The sequence below is a fragment of the Schistocerca cancellata genome, chromosome 3 (assembly GCF_023864275.1).
Source record: "Schistocerca cancellata isolate TAMUIC-IGC-003103 chromosome 3, iqSchCanc2.1, whole genome shotgun sequence".
NCBI lineage: Eukaryota > Metazoa > Arthropoda > Insecta > Orthoptera > Acrididae > Schistocerca > Schistocerca cancellata.
The window spans coordinates 242,583,674-242,610,696 of NC_064628.1; the positions used below are offsets into that span (position 1 = coordinate 242,583,674).

Consider the following 27,023-nt stretch of genomic DNA (forward strand, 5'->3'; position numbering starts at 1 on the left):
GTTTGTGGCAGATGATGTTCAATGTGGAATGAAGGTCAATATGGAACGATGGTCATTGACACTTGCATTAAATGGGAACACACTTAACAATACACATATGAATGAACATCTATAAGATCCATGAAGTGACTCCATCTAGGCAGCGTGGTGCAGCTACGAGCTAGTGATGCTCCAGCCCCCCATCAGATGCCACCCACGACTTGCAGCACACAGGCATGAGTGGCCTTCAGCGACAATTCGGTCGATACAGCAGTCATGCAAGTACATGACACAATAAACTTTCACAAATGTGCTACTGCAAAGACAGCTCCAAACCAGACGCCCTATCAAAAGTATCCGGTTACCTGGCTTAAAAATGACTTACAAGTTCGTGGCGACCTCCATCGGTGATGCTGGAATTCAATACGGTGTTGGTCCACCCTTAGCCTTGATGACAGCTCCCACTCTCGCAGGCGTACGTTCTGTCAGGTGCTGGAATGTTTCTTGGGGAATGGCAGCCTGTTCTTCACGGAGTGCTGTACTGAGGAGAGGTATCGCTGTTTGTCGGTGAGGCCTGGCACGAAGTCGGCTTTCCAAAACATCCCAAAGGTGTTCTACAGGATTCAGGACAGGACTCTGTACAGGCCAGTCCATTACATGGATGTTATTGTCGTGTAGCCACTCCGCCACAGGTCGTGCATTATGAACAGATGCTCGATCGTGTTGAAAGACGCAATCGCCATCCCCAAATTGCTCTTCAACAGTGGGAAGCAAGAAGGTGCTTAAAACATCAATGTAGGCCTGTGCTGTGATAGTGCCACGCAAAACAAGACGTTGTGCAAGCCCCCTCCATGAAAAATACGACCACACTAAAACACCACCGCCTCCGAATTTTACTGTTGGCACTACACACGCTGGCAGATGATGTTCACCGGGAATTCGCCATACCCACACCCTGTCATCGGATCGCCATACTGTGTACCGTGATTCGTCACTCCACAGAATTTTTTTCCATTGTTCAAGAGTCCAATGTTTACACCCCTTACGCCAAACGAGGCGTCGTTTGGCATTTATCAGCGAGATGTGTGGCTTATGGGCAGCCGCTAGACCATGAAATCCAAGTTTTCTCACCTCCCGCCTGTCATAGTACTTGGAGTGGATCCTGATGCAGTTTGGAATTCTTGTGTGATGGTCTGGATAGATGTCTGCCTATTACACATTAGGACCCTCTCCAACTGTCGGCAGTCTTTGTCATTCAACAGACAAGGTCGGCCTGTAAGCTTTTGTGCTGTGCGTTGTAATGGTCGCCTAGTCGTAGATATAGCTAATCGCTATAATCGCACTATTTCACTCCCATTTACGGAGCTTGTTAGCACTTGATGTTAGGTTGGCGCCATTAAAATGCATTGTGTTGTAGTAATCGCTGCTACTTGCTGGATCGCTGCTGTCTCTCGATGCTGATGCTGGCTCTACATCTGGTTGTCTAGGGTTAAAAACATGAGATCCCGTGTTTTTTATGTGCTTTTGATGATAAAGAACGAGCGAAACCAACAAATATGTAAATTTCTAATATTTATTACTCTGGTGGCCATCTTAATTCCACTGTCCACCAAAGACCATGACACAACACAAAGTAGTATTTCCGTTACATGTTCTTTGCATTGTTTATCCACCTCAAACAATAACACACAAACACACTTTACAAAGTGACATTCTGACTGCCTCTCGACCCTTCTTGCTGCTCGTATTTATAACATTGTCAAAGAACTACTAAAAAGAGATATAGTTTATAAGTCACATGTACATCTGTTATCATAATTTGTGCAGAAAAGTTATTAATTTGCATCGAGTGACATAATTTAACATGTTATTAAAATGACAGACAGATTTGTTGACTTGACAGAATAATTCTTTGTTACAAAAAGGCCGTTTTTTAGAAGTTTGTCAATTGACTTCTCTAATTTGCATAAATAAGTAATTAACATGAATTATTAAGAATTACATTGGTTTTCGTCTAAAATAAGATTGCTTACGTGAATACTGAGAGAAAACGCTCCTAGTGAACAAATAGGTTTCACTGGGTGATTTTTATTTAAGGAGATCCAAAATACCTAAGTTGGCCACTATTTTTCGTACTTCATATTAATTATTTAAGATGAACTCAGTGTTTTTACATGATGACATTTGCTGTATCAGTGATCAAGTGATATAAACTTTTGTGTGGGTCAGTTATTCAGTATAATTTAATGGGTTGATTGTTTATGCAGACATGTTATGCAATCATTGTTAACATACACAATAACTTTTCTATAATCATAAATACTCGTTAAACTGGTTGAATTTGGAGGGTATCGCATACTTCGGTACGGTAAAGCCTTTAATATGTTCCGTTACAACGTGTCCCTTCACGTTTCCACTTCACTATCACATTGGAAACAGTGAACGTAGAGATGTTTAGGAGTGTGTAAATTTCGCGTACAAATGTATGACAGAAGTGAAACCCAATCACCTGACCACGTTCGAAGTATTTTTGGGGATGTCCGGATACTTTTGATCACATAGTGTATGTAGGGTACATGTTCATGATCTCTTGGTAATGTTTAGATGAGGTTTTGACAATATCTGCAATGTGCTTGGTTCTTTAGCTGTATCTATAAATGTGCATGATTTTCTTTCTTTTTCTTTTAATCTGTCCATAATTATGGCATGCCCAAGTGGGATAACACCTACACCTTCCACACCCACACCTAAGCTTCCCCCATCAGTTGTCGAAAAGGAAATCTCTGATGTCACAAATTCGGGCACCATCTGGTGGCAGTATTGTTAAGAGAAGTCGTTTCACACACACACACACACACACACACGAGAAAACTGTGGGTAGAATGATTGAATTTGGGTGGGGGAGGGGGGGTGATAATCTGAATTCTTCTTCACTTCTTGAAACAGTATAACACTTGCACTGGCATCTTCCCCAAATAAGGATAAAAAGAACTGCCCTATGTCTTTCCACAGCGCAACTTGTAGTTTCCTGCCAATGTAGTGGCGGGGGGGGGGGGGGGGGGGGGTGGCAGTGGAAAGCATTGGTTGGGGGTTGAATTGTGAACTTGGCCAGGCAACCCTCACTCAAGTCTGAGCTGAAATTCCACACTGTTATATAAATAGTTTGGAAAATTACCTCTGTCAAGTGGGACAGGGGAAAACTCAAGACATCACAATTTTGAGCGCCCTCTGATGGCAGTATTGTGAACTAAGCTGGTACGCCACTGCAGGGGGTGGTGTTATGAATTTTCCTCCAACATGATAACAACTGCAGATCCAAAAAGTACCAAGCTGTGTGCTTTCAATCTGGCAGCTCAGCACAGACTGAACTACTTGTACCGCTGGAGTCACTGTACATGACTGCTGACAGTGGTTGTCGCGGAATGTGCGGTTGCAAGAATATCGGCCTCACACGGCCACATGAGCCTACTGAGGGGGAAGACCATCGTGTGTGCGTATGGCTCTGGGGAATCGTACTGCATCTGTAGCAGAAATCTGACCAGCAGTTGGCACTACAGTGACGCATCAAACTGTTACAAACAGGTTACTTCAAAGACAGCTCCGAACTAGATGCCTTGCAGTGTGTGTTGCACTGACCCCCAAACCACCGCCATTTGCAACTTCAGTGGCGTCAAGCGAGAGCTCATTGGAGGGCAGAGTGGAAGTCTGTTATGTTTTCTGATGCAAGCTGGTTCTGTCTCGTTGGCAGTGATAGCCGTATGTTGGCTAGATGGAGATCACATGGGGGCCTGCTACCAATCTGTCTGCATGCTAGACGCACTGCACCTTTACATGGAGTTAAAGTCTGGGATGTGGAGTTATGGTCTGGGGTAGGATTTCGTATAACAGCGGGATCACTCTCGCGGTTATCCCACGTACCCTGACTGCAAATCTGTACATCAGCCTCGTGATACGACCAACTATGCCGCATTCATGAACAGCATTCAATGCGATCCTTCCCACGTACCGCTGGTGTTACCCGACATGCTCTACAGAATGTGGACATGTTGCCTTGGACCTCTGAAGCACCAGACCTGTCTACTGTCGAGCACATATGGGACATCTTCGTACGACAACTCCAGCGTAATCAGCAAGCAGCATTAGCGTTCTTGTATTAACCGACTAAGTGCAACAGGCACCGGAATTCCATCCCACAGATTCCTAACCGCCACCTGTAAAGCCCAACGCATGCACGTTTTCATGTTTGCATTCAACATTCTGGGAGTTACACCGGTTATTAAAGTACCAACATTTCACGTTTGCAATGGGTCATCTCGTGCTTATATTAACCTGCGTCCTTGCAATTTTAATCACTTAATATATTACCTAGACAAATCTATTTCCAAAATTTCTAATCTGCTTTAATTATTTGTTGGTGCTGCTATTTTTTTCTGTCAGTGTATGTATAAAATAGAACATTGAGCTATAGCTGTAATCGTTCGTTACATCAATATGTTTACTTTTGTAGAATCTTTGTCCTAAGCACAAAATATAGTTCTTACACTTTGCGAAAGAGAAGACATTGTGTGTGTTCGTAGTTTCTATTCGGGTCCTGAAGCGCCAACTGGGTCAATGTCACAGCTTATCGATTGATGACCACTCCCCGTTACTTTATTCAGCAAACTGTAGGATACAAACATCACATTAAAGATATTCAGTAATGCAGACTTGTAGGGTAGCGATTTGTGACGGTGTCTAAAGCTCCAGTGACACTGTGTGTTTCCGACAGGCCACAGGACAGCGGATCGGCGCCGTGGTGCAGGCCCTCTGCACGCTAGCGCTGTCTGTGATCGCGTGCCTGTTCTTCGAGTGGCGGCTAGGTCTGGTGGCCATCGCCTTCATCCCAGTCATGGTGCTGGCTCAGTACTTCGACGACCGGATGGTGCTCAAGGAAGCCAAGCGCAAGCAGAAGTCCATGGAGAAGGCCACTATCGTACGTACTTATCGGCAATCAACTCTGACTAAGAAAGTTATTTAGAAGCCAAAGGTCTTCTGCGTTAGGTTAATTAAGTTTTGAAAATAAATTTTCGTCACATTAACTGGTGACCATCCACCTCTATAATACAGTCACGCACATCATCATAATGAGAGGCATAATTAATGTTCTCACCATACATATTATTGCGTTTGTGTCTAAACTGTCATTCTCAATGCCTGAAGAATCATATGAGGTACCGTGAATAGAACGACCTCCTCCATGGCAGCTAGCATGGATTTCGGAAACATAGATCATGTGAAACCCAACGCATGATCCTCATATGACATTCTGAAAGCCATGGATCAAGGCTGCCAGATAGATGCAGTACTTCTCGATTTCCGAAAAGCATTTGACTCAGTACAACGCCTACGCTTATTATCAGAAGTACGATCGTATGGGGTATCAGACTAAATAGATAACTGGACTGAGGATTTCTTGCTAAGCAGGACGCACAATGTTTCCTTGGATGGAGAGCCATCGACAGATTTATAAGTAATTTCGGATATACCCCAGGGAAGCGTGTAGGATTCCTTGCTGTTCATGTTATATATTAATAGCTTTGTGAATAAAATTAATAGTAACTGATACGTTTCGTGCGATTTATTGATTGCTCAGGGGTTGTAAGGGTTGGGACCAAATGAAGATTAAGCACCAACAAAATACATAACACAATTTGTTTAAAACTACATAACAAGACTGAAATGCTATCTTCTGAGAACATTTAAAACAATTTTAGTAGTGATAACAATATTTTGATTAATGCAGATCAAGAGCCTTTACGCTTCGTTAAAGCTTGAAAATAAAAGTTCAATAATTATTCTGAGGTGCTAATAACAAACCATCGCTCAAATTGAATGCAATTTAACAAGGATTAATCAAAAACAGTTTTTGATGTTGCTGAGCAACAGTCATACAATAATTTTCAAATGAGCACTCTACCATATTACTGTATTGCGGTTTATTTAATTTTGAGCAGGTTTCGGACTTTTATGCCATTTTCAAGTGATTAAGTTTGTCATTGTTGTGTTAATGACATAAACTAAATCTCTTGGAAATACATAAAACGCCGAAATCGGGTCATAATTAAATAAACAACGATACAGTCAAATGGTGGTGTGTTCATTAAACGATTATTAAGCAGTTTTTAGAATATATAGGAATGATAATTAACTTCACTAATTAGATATCCAAAAGCGGAAAGATTAAGTGCGCCAAGAACTGTACCAAAGCTAAAATAAAATTTTACGAACAAGAGCACCTTCAGAATAACAGAGACATCATAAATACTGCAAAAACACTCTGCAGACCTGGTCAAGTAGCAGCTACCGACAGTACAGCTATAGCGAGCTCCCTGATTCTGGCGGGAACTGTCACTGCGGGGCCTATACTGCAAAGCCATGAGTTAGCCGTCTAATTAACCGGCATCGACCGCCACTTAAATGCAACATAGAAATGAAACCGGACTTCGAATAATTCCACAAAAGTACGCCCTCGCCAGATTCTTAGACAGCGTTGAAGACAGCTAATCTGGGTGGTGGCGGCAGGAACGTCAGCGGACGTAATTCCAACAGGTCGCACCTCCAGCAGCCGATCCTACTGCAGATAGACTACGCCATTCGGACTGCTTTGCACCATTCCAACCAGACGTCCCAACCAGCGTCACATTCTCTACGCCCCGCGTCTTGTGTGACCACGATGTCTTCTATCGGACCCAGAAGCCTTGGAGGCTAGAAGGCTACGTGCTAACAAGCGCACCGCTTCAGTCTTCAACCGCCACTCAGCTCCCTCTGCCTCACCTCGCCCCGTACTAGCAAATCCCCCCCCCCTCCCCCCTTTCCAGCATATGCGCGCCCTCTCGCTGATACGCTCCGTGCACCACGATCTTTGTCTCAAGGAAGGTCTACGATTTATCGATAGTTCGTGGCAGACTTTGTGAAGACAAATTACGGCCTAGACGTATGAGCACAAATATTCAGTCAGAACATGATAAGACGTCAAGGTGGTGCAAAGATTGTCAACTTGCTTCAAATTTTTAGAAATATAAAATTGTGCGCTTCACAAAACGAAAAAACATAGTATCCAATGAATAAAATATCAGTGACAGTCGGTGAAATCACACAAAAATCTAGGCGCTTCAGTCTGGAACCGTGCGACCGCTACCGTCGCATGTTCGAATCCTGCCTCGGGCATGGACGTGTGTGATGTCCATACGTTAGTTAGGTTTAAGTAGTTCTAAGTTCTAGGGTCTGATGACCTCAGAAGTTAAGTACCATAGTGCTCAGAGCCATTTTTTTTGCAACATTTAAGAGGAACATGAAACAGAACGATCCCATAGGCTTTACATGGCTGAGTTAGGTGATAGTTTTCTGTTTACATCTACATCTACATCTACATTTACACAGATACTCCGCAAGCCACAGTAAAGTGTGTAGCGGAGGGTACCGTGTAACACTACTTGTCATTTCCTTTCCTGTTCCACACGCAAAAGAGCAAGGGAAAAACGACTATCTACATGATGAGCCATAAGTTCTCGTATCGTGGTCCTTACGCGCAGCGTATGATGGCGCTAGTAGAATCGCTCGGCAGTCAGCTTCAGATGCCGGTTCTCTAAATTTTCTCAACAGTGTTTGTCGACAAGAACGTTATCTTCCCTCCAGGGATTCACATTTGAGTTCCCGAAGCATCTCATTGACACGTGTTGTTCGAAGCTACTGGAAACAAATCTTGCAGCCTGCCTCCGAACTGCTTCTATGTTAACGTCCCTCTCCCGGAATTTCAATGTCCGAGGGTAAGATCGGGATAATGCCGCAGCTGCGGTGTTCTTCGCGTTATTGGTAGAATAGTGGGGAAGTGCAGTAGTCTATAAAGGAGACTGTTTACAAATCACTCGCACGACCCATTCCAGGTTATTGATAAAGTGTGTGGGACCAATACCAAATAGGACTAGCAGGGGATTTGAACGTGCACAGATAAGGCCAGCAGGAATTGTCACAAGTTTGTTTAACCCGCGGGAGAATGTCAGAGAGGTGCTGAAAGAACGAAGCGGCCAGCTCTTCAAGATAGATGGAAACTGTCCCAAAAAAGCTTACAAATACAGGTTCAAGAAACGGCTTAGAGGACAACTCTAGGAATATGCTACAACCCACAACATATCGTTCCCATAGGGATCGTAAGAACAAGATTAGATTAATTACAGCACGTTCAAAACGGTTCAAATGGCTCTGAGAACTATGGGACTCAACTGCTGTGGTCATAAGTCCCCTAGAACTTAGAACTACTTAAACCTAACTAACCTAAGGACAGCACACAACACCCAGCCATCACGAGGCAGAGAAAATCCCTGACCCCGCCGGGAATCGAACCCGGGAACCCGGGCGTGGGAAGCGAGAACGCTACCGCACGACCACGAGATGCGGGCAATTACAGCACGGACGGAGGCATTTAAACAATCATACTTCCCGCGCTCCAAATATGAACGGAAGAGGAAAAGGCCTTGATAAGTGGTACAGTGGACGTATCCTTTGCCACGCACTTCAAAGTGGTTCGCAGAGTATTGGTGTTGATGTAGACATAGATATTTATGTTCGTAGTAAGGCCATTGATAGCCTGCCTCCAACAGAGTGAAAGTAAATAAACGTTTTAAGAGGGAAAATGGACGATTTGATTTGTGGTGCATATGCATGTTGATGTCTTCGAACTGTTTTTGAACTACTAACGTCTATAATCCAACTCTACCTCACGGCGTAGAAGATACGAGAGGTCTCAGTCTCTGTTTATAGATGTGGTGTCTGCCTACTCAGCAGGAGACCCGGGTTCGAATACCAGTCCGTTATAAGCTTTCAACTTTCCCTATTGATTTCGGTCAGTGCACACTCGCAACCAGTGTCTGTAATTCCTTTGTGTCTTAATTCATAATGGCTGCTGAGAACAGACACCACACACACACACACACACACACACACACACACACACACGTACATACAAGAGTCACGTAAGACGTAACACTCCTTTTATTTCGTGAATGATTTTACATATTGAAATGCAGGTTTCGGCAAATGTTAGAGAGACGTGGGGCACGTATTTTTTGTTTGGTTAACGTTTTTAGCGCAGGTATCAACTGACATATTGAAGTAAGTACTTTTTCTAAATGGAACCGTACACTTTTTACAACTACCTTCGACAGCTATTGAGAATACAATTGCAGTGTTACAGCGATTGTTCATGAAGACGTTGAAACCCGTTGTAAAAAAAATAAATCGAGTAATGTCCTACAATGTGAGAGGACGGTAGCCGGAAACGGCATTTCCTATGCAAACACTGCCAAGCAGGCGTCTCGGTCCAGACTGCGTTGTTGTATACGTAAGGTAGGCCTGTGCTACGAGAATAAAGCTCTATTTTTCCCTGAACCGACATACGACCTAGATGCTGGTTCACCTACGAATGCTGACATGTCACAAAGGACTTAGGAAAACTGTTTCATATTTATGTGTCCTCCCAGATTTACCTGACCTGGAACAGAGAAATCAACTGTTCTTTCTTCAAAAATAAAGAGGTCTAATACGCTGCTAAAAGCAGCTATTGTATTAAATATCTAAATGCTAGTAGGAAGATTTTTACCTATATTTTCCTGTAGGTGGCTGTGTGCGTCTCAGAGATAAAATACATTCGGTCGGAGAACTGTCTCTACCTACTTTGCTCTAATTTGTGTCATATGGGATACATTAGTTGAACTAAATATTTCAAATAAAATACTTTGGTGACCACACGTACACCGCAAAATAAGTATTCTTCTTAAAGGAACGTAGTTACATGCTAAACGCGTAATGAGACTGTTAGCAGGTACGTGCAATACACGCTGTCGACTTACTTGATATTACAATACAATTTCCTACACACGTTGATGAAATGGCCAGCTAGCTAATAACGATTTGGTAACGATCTAAATCACATAATATAAATTTTGTCTTCCAAAAAAGTGATTTTATTCTTTATTTAAGCATGTGTTCAAACTGTTGCCCATGGAGTGAAAGGCACATTTGTCCTCACCGTCCGAAAAAACTATGAACGGATGTAAGTGTAATTACAGTGCACGATATGGTAGAGCATGCACTGCCAATTCGACGACACATATCGTCTGGTGTAGTTGCTTCGTCATACACTACCCCTTTGAGTGCTCCCTAAAGAAAGAAATCAAGAGGAGTCAAATCGGGGGACCTCGCAGGCGATTTGACAACAGAATAACCTCCTAAACAACGTTTAGGAAAGTTCTCATGCAGTCTCTGCCTAGCAACACGGGACGAAAGAGCTGGGCAACCTTCGTATTGCAGCCATATTTACACTGGCATGGTTATTAAACGTTGCTGCATCGGTAAAGAGTAGACGTTGGAAAAACGCAGGGTCGTCTCTCAGCTGCTGAAGGGCAAACTTACAAACTTCTTTACGACGTTCTAAATTACGCCCGTCAAGTGTCTGAGGTTGTGACAGTTGACAGGGATGGAAATTCAGTTGACGCAATATGCGAATGACAGTCGTGTGGCTGACTCCACATTTCTTGTCAGTATCTGACGTGCGAATGTGTGGATTCATTATCGTCAGTCAGAACAGCGTCTCCGTGTTCTCTGCCAGTGGCAGTCTTCTTTCTTGTCCTCTTTTTGACGCTCAAGCACTTCATCCACAATAGCATCTTAATAATTCGTGCAATTACCCGGCACATCAGACACTGATGATCCGTATAAATAGCCCTATACTGCTGTACTGTTTTTATGGAATTCACCAGATAAAAGTAGTATATCCAAGTTCTCTTCACTGCTCTACATGTCCGCACGCAACGAATGTAGAAGGAGAAATGAGTGTCCTGCAGTGCAGACAAGTAAACAGGCATATGTGTTGACATTGTGATAGTGCATAGCACGAGAACGGTACTTGGCGGTATTTGCACTGCTAATGGCGATTCTTGCCATCATGTTCTCAAATTCAAAGACATTTACGGAATTTTTTAGGACGGATTTCAATGCATTAACAAAGAGTATATCACTGTAACTGTCTTCTCAAGAGCTATCGGTTGCAGTTATAAAAATTGTACAGTTTCAATCCAAAAATGCACGTGCTTAAATATATTTGATAACACCTATGTTGGACATAATAGAGGACTGCACAAAAACGGCTCTGAGCACTATGGGACTGAACTTCTGAGGTCATCAGTCCCCTAGAACTTACAGCTACTTAAACCTAACTAACCTAAGGGCAGCACACACACCCATATCCGAGGCAGGATTCGAATCTGCGACCGCAGCGGTCGCACGGTTCCAGACTGTAGCGCCTAGAACCGCTCGGCTGGCAGAGGACTGCACAGAAACATGCTTTCTGTTACAGACAGTAGACTATCTCTCTCTCTCTCTCTCTCTCTCTCTCTCTCTCTATATATATATATATATATATATATATATATGAAGGGCTTATTTCAATGAACAAAAATGGACTTGTACCACTATTGAAATAAGCCCTTCATATATTGTAAGATGGCAGATTAAATGAAGGTGAGTTTTGCACCCTACACGAGAGATTTTATACATCGTAATGGGAAGGTGAATATGTCACCTGAGATACTTCGGCGAAAATGAGCAGGTTTGTCTATAAAAAATGTACAGTATGTAATACAAATGGATAACATTCAATCGATGGTATTAACACACCAAAGCTATATCGTGCATGTCAATGAGCTAGAGGTGAAACAAACTGCTGGAGGAAACGTTTCGTTTGTGAAGCAAATGTAAGGGGCGATGTCCAGGGCACGTCACGGGTGGAGTACAACGGAAAGCTCTTAAAAGCGACCCGTGTTGAGAGACAACAAACGTGGCAGGTGACTCACCCAGGAGGGCAAGTAGCGGACCACCAGAGTGGTATGGCAAGAAGCGTTAGAAAACTGCATTGGGGAATTCCCAGATGGATACGAACAAACCAGTGACACAGTCGATTACGTGAACTGTGTGTAGTATGCTCATGATGTACACATGTAACTTTTAGCCATCTGGAGTGGGCACAAATCTCTGATTGGCTGACATGAACTAGGAATGAGTAAAGTGCCGAAATTTCTACACAGTTTAATGGTAGGCCATTTGCAATTGTGGACAGAGTTTCCACAAAATAAGAGGAATGTTTCTATTGCTCAGTAAAAGTCATGACGTAGAGCACGAAAAGACCCAGGTGGGGGACAGATTTGCTACGAGAGAGACAAGATCGAAAATTTTGGGGACTCTCCTCTGAACCGGCATCAAGTGCAGGGTGGATCGCCTAACGCTCTGTACGACGCAGAGGAGGAATTTTGTGTGAACACTGCATTCACTGCAGCTGACACTCAGCTAGATATTAGCTGTAGCGTTGTTTAGCTCCAACAGCGGAGAAACGAACCTGCCACATAGTTAATTGCTCTTGCGAGAACTGAGAGGGCATTGTAGTATGCATGCTGATGTAGCCATATTTCAAGACTAGGGATGAGTTCATGTTTTCTCACCTAACGAGAAACATGGGAGAGTTCCTGCTGATAAAATTAGCAAAGGTTTTGATTAGCTTTTATGGGAATTTCGGAGGACGATAATAGACATGCAGCTAACAGTTCATCCCAGGTAAGGTAAATACCGTGACCAGAGGTGTAAACTTGTTGCTTTAGCAGCTTGCGTCCACTGTGAACTTAAGCAACTTTGAGTAATCTTTTGCTCAGCTTCTCACAAAAAGTTAACCATCCTCTGTAGACTTGATTTTCATCCTAAATAGTACCTAATTTAGAACCGGAATCGAGTGATTTGTTGTAATATTGGCCAACTTCACGATGTAGTAATAAGAATTTTGTAAATAAACTTCTGGTAAGAAATTTGATATTGTTGCGTTTAGAGTTATTTAGAATACTGAGGATGAAATGTGTCATCTTAACAACTGGCCTAACATTGTCGCATTACAGCCTATGTAAATTCTTCTATTTCCTTGGCAATAATTCTGCATTAAAACTAATTTGTGTAGAGCTTAAACACCTTTGTGCTCTGTCTTAGAATAAGGGTCCACTTCTTACCCAAGGCCGGCCGCGGTGGTCTAGTGGTTCTGGCGCTGCAGTCCGGAACCGCGGGACTGCTACGGTCGCAGGTTCGAATCCTGCCTCGGGCATGGGTGTGTGTGATGTCCTTAGGTTAGTTAGGTTTAAGTAGTTCTAAGTTCTAGGGGACTTATGACCTAAGATGTTGCGTCCCATAGTGCTCAGAGCCATTTGAACCATTTGAACCTTACCCAAGTCGTTTATTCTATAGACGCTTACGCACTCACAGGGGTTTCTGCTGATGTCTTCCTTGACGTCTTGGTCAAGAGAAGGGCTGACGGCACCCTAGGTCATGGGGTGTATCGGAAGACAACGCACACTGATCTGTATTTGCACGCAGACAGCTGCCACCACCCTTCACAGAGGAACGGGGTACTTAAAACTCTAGTACATAGGGCGCGCACTATCTCTGACGCAGAGAGTCTACCCCAGGAATTGGAACACCTGAGAACTGTATTTCGAAAAAATGGGTACTCAGAGTGGCAGATTCAACGTGCTCTCCGCCCAACCACTGCAGCACAACCTGTTGAGATGGATGAAGTCACGAGGGAGGAGGTAGGCACTGCATTTATTCCATACACAGGCGCACTCTCGGGGAAAATCGCCCGCATTCTGAAGAAACACCAGGTCGGAACTGTGTTTCGTCCTCCAAATAAAACTCGTGCACTGGTGTGGAACGCCAATGATGACCTCGGTTTGAGGAAGGCCGGCGTGTACCAGATTCCGTGTCAATGTGGCAAGTCGTATATTGGTCAGACGATGCGTACCGTCGAGGATCGATGCCGTGAACACCAGAGGCACACTCGACTGATGTATCCGAGCAAGTCGGCGGTCGCTGAACATTGTTTGTCGGAAAATCACGCCATGGAGTATAACCGCACGAGGATTCTGGTACAGACGTCGAGATACTGGGACAGCGTTGTTAGAGAGGCCATCGAAATTCGCACCAATGACGACCTCATAAACCGTGACTGATGCTATAATCTTAGCAAGGCTTGGGAACCAGCGATTGGGTTAATCAATAGTAAATCGAGCAAACGTATAGTTGTGACGACCACAGCGGACAGAGCCATCACACCGACGTCATCTCAGACGCCGTCGCAATCTGTTGCACCGCGCGACTGTGGCGTGGTGCTTGGACGGCGGAGGGAGCACGCCGCGGGCGGAGGGTATTTAAATCTGCCGCCGCCGCGACCGAACCCAGTTCCCTCTGAGCAGCCATAGCGTACGGATCTCCGTGCCGGCACGTTCACAGGAGCTCAGTCCGTCAGTTCACCTGATGATGGCGACATGTATTATCGCCGAAATATTGTGTCCGTTGGACACTATAGACCGGCAGCACACCCGTAGATATTTTGATTATCAAATACGCCGGGAGAAACTCAAGAATCACACTGAGTAAATGAATCAACGATCAACTTGAACGGATGTCATGTGACGTCCGCCCAAACCAAACGCAACAAACGGTACCGAACAAAATGGAAATAAAAGTGATCAGAACATCTGCATAGTAAGCAGAAGACCAGAATTCGAATCTCGGTGCGGCATAAATTTTCAACTTTCCCTGTTGATTTCAGTGAAGTCCCGCTCGCAGCCGGTGTCTGTAGTTCTTTTATGTCTCAATCTCTATTTGTCTGCAGGATTCGGCTGTTGCCTCTGCCACCAAAAATCCTCTCCTACTCTCTTCTGGCTGAACAAATGCAACAGAGGTAGCCGAACACCTCAAACATATGTCTTGAAATTTTGGTTTCAACTCCTTACAAAACTTCCTAAGTTTCATAGTCGCCAGTGTTTCAAGATTGTTCCCACCCTTTCCTCCGTTCCACCTTTACCTCTATTAGGGAACTGGGTAATTAATTTCGCGAGGAGCTCTGAACATGTCACCATCATGATAATAATAGCTCTTGGGTATTCTCCGAGACTTTTCAGCCCGCATCTCGTGGTCGTGCGGTAGCTTTCTTGCTTCCCACGCCCGGGTTCCCGGGTTCGATTCCCGGCGGGGTCAGGGATTTTCTCTGCCTCGTGATGGGTGGGTGTTGTGTGCTGTCCTTAGGTTAGTTAGGTTTAAGTAGTTCTAAGTTCTAGGGGACTGGTGACCGTAGCAGTTAAGTCCCATAGTGCTCAGAGCCTTTTGAACCATTTTTAGACTTTTCACTTATATTTCTTCTGAACAGCTTTGTTTGTGCTACTGCCTGCTATTTTCGACTTGTCCTCTACTTTCCCGAGGTACCTCAGCTCAAAATGGTTCAAATGGCTCTGAGCACTATGAGATTTAATATCTGTGGTCATCAGTCCCCTAGACGTAGAACTACTTAAACCTAACTAACCTAAGGACATCACACACGTTCATGTCCGAGGCAGGATTCGAACCTGCGACCGTGGCACCAGCGCGGTGCCGGATTAGAACCGCTCGGTCACAGAGGTCGGCGTACCTCAGCTCTGCTACTCTTATTTGGTTTCTCTCCCCTCATTAGCTACACTACATTCTACATTAAGTAGGTCCAGATAAGTCATTATCCAATCACTGCGTACCTCTTGCTACGGAAGGATCACGAGATAGGACTAGATAGGTGGCATCTCAGATAGACTCTGATTTCTTCTTGAATATTATCCTCGAACCGGAGCTTGAACTATTTTTCTTTCACTTATATAACGTTCGCGCCGACTGATAAAGCACGAACGTGCTAACGACTTGCAGCATCCTATAGTAATGCTAGTAGCAGGCTCCGTAATCACATTTCACGCGCTTCTCATGACTGCAGTTCTGCGCGTTACAGCAGCTTAGCGACAGCGGTGCGATCTCTTGAGAGCAGAACGAGAGCCTCGGAGACCAGGATAATGCTTTGATGAGCCAGGTTAGCTACGAAAGAATAAACTACCTCTCGATTTTTGGCAAGATCAGTGCAATCTTTTGTATAATGGTTCATTAATGGAAATCTACACAACCCTTAATCCAAAAACAAAACATATCATGTGAACTTAATTTACACATAAGCATGGAACGAATATACAAGGTTTCTTCAACACAAGTGGATGCACTAGCGGAAGCAGATTAGGGCCACACATATTAGCGTTTTAGAGGCGATGATATCTCGAGGCGTTGTTTTCCGGGGTAGTATTACCATGGACGCTATCCTTATCTATACGGACAATGGCAATAGTAACCCATTTCGGGCCTCCGCGAAAACTGTTTTCGGTCTAGCTGAATCGGTCTTAATACCACGACATGCTGCTGGGCCACGCAATATTTGTGTGATACGTAGTTGTGCTCGTCGCGGCATTGTAATAAATGTCCACATCATACACTTGCTTATTTAATCAGGCCACCACCTACACAGACGGTGATTTGCAGGGCTTTAACGAAAATATATGTTCAGGAGAATATTGTAGCATAGTACCTTTATGTCCTTCCCTGTTGATGAGACATGGTATGTCTTATACTGCGTTCCACCACTGGTGGGTAATCGTGTGCGACATTAAGATTACTTATAACCATTTGCATTATGATAAGCACAGCAGGAACTTTCAGCGTAAAATGTTTATCATACTCACTTGCTACCCCGTCTGTAATAATAAACATCCGCATTATGTACATGTCTTTGACTGAGTGGTATGCAAATTTTATATAACGTCCATCCTTCTTTGTGAAGCTGCAGATTTTACATACACTAGGAAAGTGTGCACATACAAAGCTGAATGAGTGATGATTTATTCGCACAGAGAAAATCATTTTTTTGTGATTAGTTCGTTTTCTTTCTCTCTGACTTTTTCTTGAAAAACTGACACAGAAACTAGAGACAGAGATAGTCTGTAACAGAAAACATGTTTCTGTACAGAACTCCATTGCCTTCAATATAGGTGTTGTCAAATATGTATTAATACAAAAATAGTCGGAAAATGCACCAACTAGCTAAGTGCCAATTTCAGCACAATCCTAAGTACGTGTCCCACGAGGAAAAAGAGACACTCTGTGGCATTTATAACAAAGTGCTATTAATAAGGACCCGACTGTAATACTTCTACAAATAGTACTTAAATTCCTGGAACAGCCATACATATTATAAAATGTAAGTATGTTTGTGTTTGTGTGTGTGTGTGTATGTTTGTGTGTGTGTGTGTGTGTGTGTGTGTGTGTGTGTGCGTTTGTGTTCCACATCTCCTCCCAAACCATTGGGGTGATTTCAACAAACTTTCTACACACATTCTTTAGTGTACCGCACGTGATTCAGGAGGTGCCATAAACACTTAGATGCGTGAAAAAATGCCGCATCATGCATGAAGTTTTAATACATTTATTCTTTACAACTAAGACTGGCAGCGCTTTTGACAGCTTTCAACTGTGAAGCGGAAACGGCTGTACGTGAAAACAATTACTTTTTATAGAGCTATGAAGAGGTGTTGCCATAGAGACGTTTACAAAATCGCGCTGTAGACAAGCGAAGCAGCTGTGCCTAACGCACAGAAACTGTCTGAGATATTACACTATAAACACTGTTCATTACTTTTCGTTTTAAGGGCAATGCCGGGTTTGTCAGTTAGTACTTCATAAAAGGGCTTCGCTCTACTCGTTGGATTCTGAGAAATTGCAATTAGGCAAGAAAGGAGACTGCTTACAAAACACTCGTGCGGCCCAACCTAGGATATTAAAGTACGTGGAACTCATACCAAACAGGATTAACAGGGATATTGAATGTATACAAAAAATGACAGCATGAATGGTTACACGTATGTGCGTCTTCGCATTTTCGCGGCGAATTGACTGATCCATTAAATTTCTGAGGCGCACTCGCAGAAACTCTATGTCGTCAGTCTATTGGCTCACTCAGAGGATGACCGAATCTAAGAGTTACGTATCACTGCCGTAATGACCCCCAGGACAAAATTTTACACTAATTACAGTTCGCACATAAGCAATCATTCTTCTCGCATTCCATATGGAAATGGACCAGGAAGAAACCCAAATAAATGATATGGGAGTAGGTGATGCCATGCATTTCAGGAGGTTTGCAGAGTATAAATGTAGATGTGGGTAAACCTGGCCCCTTACAAATGTTCAAATGGCTCTGAGCACTATGGGACTTAACGTCTGAAGTCATCAGTCCCCTAGAACTTAGAACTACTTAAACCTAACTAACCTAAGGACATCACACACATCCATGCCCAATGCAGGATTCGAACCTGCGACCGTAGCGGTCGCGCGGTTGCAGACTGTAGCGCCTAGAGCCGCTCGGCCATCCCGGCCGGCTGGCCCTTTACAGTCGAGGTTCCAAGCACGTACTAATGTCGTATACTCTAAGACAAAAAATCAAAGTTAAAAAAGACGCATTACGAAAGTATTATCCGAACTGGACGGAAATTGGTAGATGTGACGTACGTGTCCAGACAAACAAATTATTGCATCTTAAGAAAAAATGGATGATTTAGTCAAGAGACGGAGCTTCATAAAAGGAGCAAGTTAGTAATTGGTTGATCGAACTCTATCTCTTAAGCAAACTGTTATTTGGTTTGACATTATTTGGTAGAATTGTTAAATGTTGTCCTGAGGTGTATCATTCCAGATTTTGTCCAATTGGCACGTTAGATCGTTAAAATCGGTGGTGGTTAGAGGGCCCTGCCGCAATGCTCCAAACGTTCTCAACTGAAAAGGCTGCTGTTCAAGTTAGGGTTTGGCAAGCATGGAAAAAAAAAACAATAGAAACTCTCTCCGTGTGAGGGTGGGCATTATCTTGCTGAAATGTAAGCCCAGTATGGCCATAAAGGGCAACAAAACGGGGCCGAGAAGACCGTCTACATACAGTGCCGCTCCGCAGTAATGGTTCCGCGGATGACAATCAGAGAGGGCTTGCTATGAAAAGAAATGTCCGCTCCTGGTAGGTGAGTGGTCAGCGCGACGGAATGTCATACCTAACGGCCCGAGTTCGATTCCCCGCTGGGTCGGAGATTTTCTCCGCTCAGGGACTGGGTGCTTTGCTGTCCTTATCATCATCATCTCATCTCCATCGACACGCAAGTCGTCGAAGTGGCGTCAAGTCGAAAGACTTGCACCAGGCAAACGGGCTACCCGACTGGAGGCCCTAGCCACGACGCATTTTTTTTTTTTAATGGAAAGAAACGGCACTCCAGATCATCAATACTGGTTGTCAGGTCATATGGCGGGTGACAGGGAGGTTGGTATCCCGCTGTTGTCCCCAGATACAGCTTTGTTTTGGTATCTCATTCACTGGAACGGACTTGTCTTCTTTGATGAGTCGCATTCGATCCCCTACGACTAACGAAGACGTGTCTGGACACATGGATAGCGTTAGGATACCACCCACGCTGTCGCCTGCCGTACTGTCCAATAACCATGAGTGATAATCCGGGACGCATTTCTTCTCAGTGCGACCCCTCTGGTTATCCGCGGCACCCACAGAGCACAGCAGTACGTCGACGAAATTCATGGCAAACTGTCCTGGGTTTACATTTTAGCAAGATAATGCCCGCCTGCTCACCGCGACAATTTCTACTGCTTGTCTTCGTGACTGTCAAACCTTATCTTGCACAGCAAGGTTCCCGGATCTCTCCGCAATTGAGAACGTTTGGAGCATAATGGACAGAGCTAAGGATTTTTGACGATCTAGCGCGCCAGCTGGACAGAACTGGGCACTACATCCCTCAGGAGGACATGCAACAATACTTTCAACGACTATCATGGCGAGTAGCTTCTAGCATGAGGGACAGAGGTGGACGAGCGTGATACTGACTTGCTCGATTTGTGAAGCTCTTTGTGTTGAATAAGTCATCCAATTTTCCTGTAATTGTACTCATTTGTTTGTCTGTATGTGCACATCACGTTTGTTTACTTGGAACGGTACTTTCGCGTTCTCGTCAATACAGTACCAGAACGTTTAAGTTCTACCGCTGTAAAGACGGGAGATCCGCGATTCGGAATGTCAGAACTGTGCAGTAAGTAGCGGCAGGAACACCACGACAAAATCACGCAGCACTAACACTCCAAACCATCGACTCTCAGAGAGAGATTTGAACCGTATTCAACCCAATGGTGAAGTATCGAACTATTTTTCTCCGAATCATAGAGTTTGGGCGAAAAGCAGTGAGAATAATTACTTTTGGAAACCTTTTATCAGACAAGCCTGTTATAACAATAAACTGTTTCGCTTAATAAAACGGCCGCCAATCCTAATCGGGCACAGTGTCCACACAAAAAGATGAAGTCAGTTTTCGACACTGAATAAATAACTACTTTCACTTACTATCTTCACTTGGCAGAAAGGACTATTAATCCCACTTTCTGTTACTTATAGAATTTATCACTATACTTCAGTAATTATTAGAAGAAAACACACACATGTTTCAACAAGGATACAAAAAAATATTAAACTTATAGCTATCATTCATATGACCAAAACTATTATTTAACACGACTAAATTTCTTTTCTTTAGGACTGTTATTTGTTAACGTTTCACTAACACCAATATTTGTCTGGCTTTCTTCGATATGGAAAAGTAACACGAACAATTACTGTTAAGATTGTTGCCATTAAACAATTATGTTAATTTACTTTGAGAAATACTATTGAAAACTTAATCCTCATGGCCACGCAAAGCGGTAGCCCTTAAACTGATATGTGCAAACTTTAGTATTTAATAATGATTTTCAGAATTTACTACCAAAACAGTACTCTTGCCAGTAATATACTATTGTTCAAGCTTCAATAAACATCAGGATACTCGGAATAAATTCGTTTAGGTAAGGACCCTACTGAGGTAAATGACATAGGTAGATCAAGGTTAAACACAAAGGTAAATTTAACACTTATATTCCACATATTGAAGATGGATAGTTCACTCTGTGATACACTTCTACATGAAGTAATTTGCCTGCTACTGATGTCGAAGGTGGCGTGAGGCGGCGCTGCGTACTAACATTGCACAGGTACGGCTCTCGATGTACATAGCTCTGTCTTCCTCTTGGTGGCGACGATAAAATTGCAAATTTCTGAGCTATTAATTTATTTCCGTACTGCGCCAATCATGTAGAACACGTCCGAGGCCAAAACCCCAGTCTTGCAAGTAAATTCCGGGCCTCTACGGATTGACCAACGTAATGCGTGTTCACCACTTGCAGGGCAGCTACCGACTGTGTGCCACTCGCGCGCCAATTCTCACTCGCGCAACCCACCACCTCTTCCATTCCACTACAGAACGGAGTTCCGTTCTACCTATGATCCCTAAATCTTTTCAATTTACGCTTCTGCTTACAAAAACCCTAAGTACAATTGCATGACAGCATATACATACAAAATTGACATAATTAATTACAGTTGTACTTGAAATATTACGTAATTATTTACAAAATATGTTTTAATACACCTACGTCAAAGAGGTTATTTTAAATAGATAAACTGCACTTAAAAAAGCTTACTCTCGTTATAGTATTTTCTTAATTTTTCAAAATTATTATGGAACAAAAATAATTTTAAAATATGCAGATTAACGGCAGTATTATTTTTACAATAGCATTACAGACTTTCGTCCCTTCGAATAATTCCTTCGTCTTACGTCTCTTCTTTTTTTTATCTTGCAGTGTATATTGCTGATGGTGGTGGTAATGAAATGAAGTTGTTAGGAGGTATACTTTGTAATTTTATATTGCGTTTTTACCAACCATCTTCTTACTCGCTCTGTTGTATGTATGAAGAACTCATGTTGGCAGCATTTCTGGTATGCCTACGAGCGTCTCGTGAGACCAACATCCTCAAGTTAAGCTGCGGATCTACAGATTATGGACTGCCCTGGTTGACAGGTGGCGGTGGAGGCGGTGGGCAGCATCCGAACGGTGGCGGGCCTGTGCCGCGAGCGGCAGTTCCACGCCAAGTACATGCTGGAGCTGGAGCCGGCCATCCGCCTCGCCAAGCGCAACACCTACGTGCGCGCAGCAGTCTTCAGCCTGGCGCGCAGCCTCGGCACCTTCGTCTACGCCATCTGCATCTACTACGGAGGCTTCCTCATCGTCTCCGATGGCGTACCCTACCAAGACGTCTTCAAGTGAGTCCCAATCAATGAAGATGCCGCACTGAATATTTCTTCGTTGCCTCTTTTTTGTATCATACAGGGTGTAGAGCCAAATTTATCCACTTCGAAGATGTACTGAAATACCCGAAGTTATCTGTAATCTAACTGGATAACTCGGGCGTCGAGGACTTTGGTTCGTTGCTTTTCCTAGAGCGTTGCCAGCCGAGTTTTCCTCCTCCGCTTTTCATCATCGTTGTGAATTACATACACACACAGCTCTACACTAAGTACAAAATCATTATAGTTACCTAGGCGAAACAGCAGCTAAAACGTCGGACATGCTAGCCGCCGAAGTGTAGTCAACTAGAAGGGCTTGCGCGAAACAGAAATAAAAATTCTGGACAAATAAACACAAGATGTCGTAAAACTGCCATATGAACCGTAATTTTTTTCAATTTAAAGTACACAGATTTTTTTGTCTCGAGTGTCAGTATTCGCTAAAACAAATTCAAAAATCAAACTGTTTTATTGGCCTTCAGTCCAAAGACTGATTTCATACAGTTCCCATGCTACTCTATCCTGTACAAGCCTCTTCATCTCAAACTAACAGTTGCAACTTGCATCCTTCTGAATCTGCTTACTGAATGTATACCTTGGTCTCCAATTTTTACCGCCAACACTTCCATCTAGTACCAAACTGGTGACCCCCTTGGTGTCTCAGACTGTGTCCTATCAACCGATCATTTCTTTTAGTCAAGTCGTGCTACAAATTCCCTGTCTCTCTAATTCTGTTCAGAATTCATAATTTTAGATTCTGTGTTTTAACCGTTTAGAGTTAAATTTATGTACATTTTTAAAAACGGATGTTGAAATCTTAACATACGAGACGTAAATCGCTTCCCATTGGCTGACATTGACGGTATGCGCTCATGAGCGCCCTCTTTCACTCTATTTAACCCGTGGCTGCTCAGCCATCAGCAGCAGTTTTGCAACTGATCAGCACAGCTGTTCCAAGCGTCATCATTGTCAACATTTTAACGTATTTTCTTTTTAATGTTTTATGAACTCCCTATGTAAATCAGCTGTTTTAATTTTTCAATACGTGAAGATGGCTTACTACTAGATGCCGAAACCGGTCACATTTTTAGTAAATGGTTATGCTATAGAGACTTTTTTACTAATTTCTGTTCAGCACCTTCTCATTAATTTCATTATCTACCCATGTAATCTTCAGCATTCTTCTGTAGCACCACATGTCAAAAGCTTCTATTCACTTTTTGTCTAAATTCCATGAACCATGGACCTTGCCGTTGGTGGGATCGCTTGTGTGCCCCAGTGATACAGATAGTCGTGAGACAAGTGCAACCGTAACGGAGGGGTATTGTTAAGAGGCCAGAGGAACTTGTGGTTCCTGAAAAGGGACAGCAGTAGTCTTTTCAGTATTTACAGTGTCAATGGTCTGGCTGTTTGATTGATCCGGCCTTGTAAAGTCAACCAATCAACCAGCCTTGCTGTGCTGATACTGCAAATGTCTGAAACTAAGGACAAACTATAACCGCAGTTTCTTCCCGAGGGCATGCAGCTCTATTGTGCGGTTTGGTCTGCCAAAAACGTGGCAGATATTTAATTTTACGTGCTTCTTGCGGCTGGTTGAATGATGTTGCTATAGGGACTGAAATAAAACTCAAAATCGTGGTATTGTACTGTACCAAAGAAATGATGGAACCTGAAATGTTTTGTACTTTCAACATCAGTGCAGCTGAAATGTACAGTGGCACAACTTTCTATGTAGTTCCTATAACGTTTCAGCCAGTCATCCACCACCCCTGGCAACATTTTATCTAGATAAAAAAATGTTAGTTAGTCACACTTTTATTATAAAATTGAACTTTGTTAAACAATATATCACAAAAATATTTTCCATATTCTACATAGTTTAAAAAGTAGTGAAATATTGCAAATTAAAATTACTATAATTTCTGTATATTTTTAAAACTGTAGAGTCTGGAAGGAACACCTCCCGTATTTCAAAACGTATTTACGAACAAACTAAGAAAGATACAAAGAAAATACTTTTATGAACAACAGCTTGTATGCCATTTTACGTTAGGTGGTTTTAAAAATTATGTCCGCTCTGTGGCAGCCTTCGTTGTTGACACGTTGACGAAACCTTTCCCAGAAGTTGTCGACGGTTCTTCGTGCCATTTCCGGTGGGGAGGGAGCCACCTCCTGGGTAATTGCCTTCTTAAGTACTTAGGGGGTTGTGGGAGGACGTTCGTACACTTGTCCCTTTAAGTGTCCCCAGAGAAAAAAAAGATCACAAAATGATAAATCGAGTCTCTTGGAGGCCAGACAATCACTCCTTGAGAAAGGAGAAGACGTCCAGCAAAATTTATATACAGCACCGAGAATTGTGAGCTGTGGCTCCATCTTGTGGGAATCAGACTACTCCCCATGCGTGCTCCTCAACAAACTAGTTTAACGTAGGTCGGAGGAAGCCTTCCTTCACGTAAAGTAGCGATTTGAGATTACCGCTACCGTTACGCCATCTTCTTCGAAAAAAATACGGACCCCACACTCCAAATTCATCACTGGCGCACCACACTGCCTCACGATGGCTGTTGAGTGGTCGATGTTGAAGTTCTTGAGGCTTTTCTGCTACCCAGTAGCGGAAATTTTATTTCTTTACAGCACCTGACGGTTGCAATTGGGTCTCATAAGAGGAAATTAGAACAGTGTCACAGGGAATGCTGTGAAGAATTTCCTCACATAAAGCTCTGCGAGTTTGAAAATCTGTCTCACTTTCTTGTTGGTTTACCATCGCTTTCTATGTGTGCATGATAAGATCTCCGTGCAGGATTCTTCTGACACTCCTCTCAGACATCCCCGGGGCAGCTGTATGTTTAAATGTTGAAGGCTACGGAGATTTCTTGACGAACGGTCTCACAAACATCATAGTTCCCGGCGTTGTTACACTTCTAGGCCGGCCAGTAGATTTTACTTTCGATACAGAAACTGACAGTCTAAAGTTTGATATCCAAACTCGAATAATTTTTGTACCAGGGACAGAATCGGCCAAGTTCTAAACGAATATCAAATAGTCGCTGAGCAGTAATCACAGAACTGCTCCGTAATAAACGCCCGGCCCTCACCTAGCACTATGACACGTACATCGCTGTCAATCGATACCCAGTTCACATCAGTATTCCCACCACAACTCACACAGAATCCTCTACAAATAAGGGACGTCTTTCTGCTGGTCCCTGTAGTTAACGTAAAATGTGGATGGTGAAGCCATAATTTGCCACCTATGCACCATCTTGTGCCTTGAAACGGACGAAGGACTTTTACTATGGAATACGTGACATTTGCGTATGTGCTCAGTTGCTTTAATGCCTTAACATTTTTCACTGTCTTGAAAATGGAAATTTATGTTATTTTCCAATAGCTTATATATGAAAATGCTTTTGACTTGTAACCGGGCTTTGATAACAGTTCTTCTCAATTTGTTTCATTTGCTGAGTGTTCGTGTATTGTAACAGTAACAACGTAACACACAGACTTTTAAATATCATCTGGCAAGATTTTCCCAATTACAGCACCTTCAAATTTCAATATAACGTTTCTTCCTAGATACATGACTATGTTGAACCTAGGAATAGGTTTTTTTATTTCGAAAACCTTAGGTTTCTGGAGAAATTATTGTAATTTCGGAAAAAGATTGAAGCACACAGAAAGTGAATGGTATCATTCTAAAATGGAATAAGAAAATATATTAAATTTCTGCTACAGGGCTGGGTAGAGGAGAAAGTTAGTAAGTGTTCCAAGGTACAACACTCCCCTACAAAAAAGATGGAAACGCTTCGAGGTACATCGTACTGTGATATTCGCTGTCGTTATTCCCGACACACAGAAACATTGGTAACAAATAAATCCACAGCAGATACCGGCGCAACGGTGTTTTTCTGTCTCGGACACTTCATGTGCTCTGCAAGTATGCTTCCCATACGGTTCCCAATAGATACTCGTGTGAAGAGCAACGTATAGGGAGGTCACTCCGCTGATACAGTAAAAGTGTGACCATATGGACCTACACATTTATAGAAGTTAAGGAGACGACCTATTGGATCATGAACACGTTGAGCAATCCTTGACACTATATCTGTAAAACGTTAAGCTCCATTATTTGTTTGCATTGAAAGCTTATGGGTGACTGACGGTATTACGTCTGAACACTGCTAGGTCTTTAACCAAATAGAAATGAGACAACACACAGCAAACACATAATCCTTGGCGAAATCGACACAGCTCTCCCCAGTCAATAAACAGACTTATAATCAAACGAGACGAGTGAGTGCAGAACTAGTTACCTTCAACGTGTAATAAAAAAATAGTCCTTGAGATTCGTCCTTGAGAACAACAGGTTTAGGTGTGGAACAGATTATATTTTGTGGAACAGATTATATTTTGTGGAATAGATTATATTTAGTTACAGAGGGTCGTCTAACCTTGAAAAAGTTGTAGTACAGTTTAAAGGATCTTGTAATTTAAGATTACACTGAGATTATTATTTATTTGGTATAATGATAGAAGCAAACCGCAATAAAATTAACAGAGGAAGAAGTTCTGTAAACCTCAGTTCATATGACAAAATGAAGCTAACACTGTGGGCAGGCACTAAAAAGTGCGAAAGACTAGATGGACAAAGAGCAACAAGAGCTTCTCATCTCGTCAGTCGAGAAATCAGAGTTAACGATACAAACGAAGTCACGGATTACAGGCAAATTAAGCAACACGAGTTGCGAGGTACAGTAAGCAAGTAACCAGCTGCTCATAAGACGGATCACACTGCCCCAACTCCAACACTCACATTTCCCCAATAATAGCAAGAGGGCCCCTGTCAGCACCAGAGAGCCAGAGCAGGACCAC

The 27,023-nt window shown here is 43.0% G+C and overlaps 1 protein-coding gene across 2 annotated transcripts in view; it reads left to right on the forward strand.

Moving 5' to 3' along the window:
- The window catches only part of LOC126174876 (ATP-dependent translocase ABCB1-like), a 208,510-nt gene that overhangs the window by 164,119 nt on the left and 17,368 nt on the right, over nt 1-27,023 (forward strand). For both annotated transcript variants that reach the window (XM_049921289.1, XM_049921288.1), the window contains exons 17-18: nt 4,748-4,951; nt 21,886-22,127. In XM_049921289.1, coding sequence (XP_049777246.1) covers nt 4,748-4,951; nt 21,886-22,127 — 446 coding nt within the window. The remainder of the gene's footprint in view (nt 1-4,747; nt 4,952-21,885; nt 22,128-27,023) is intronic.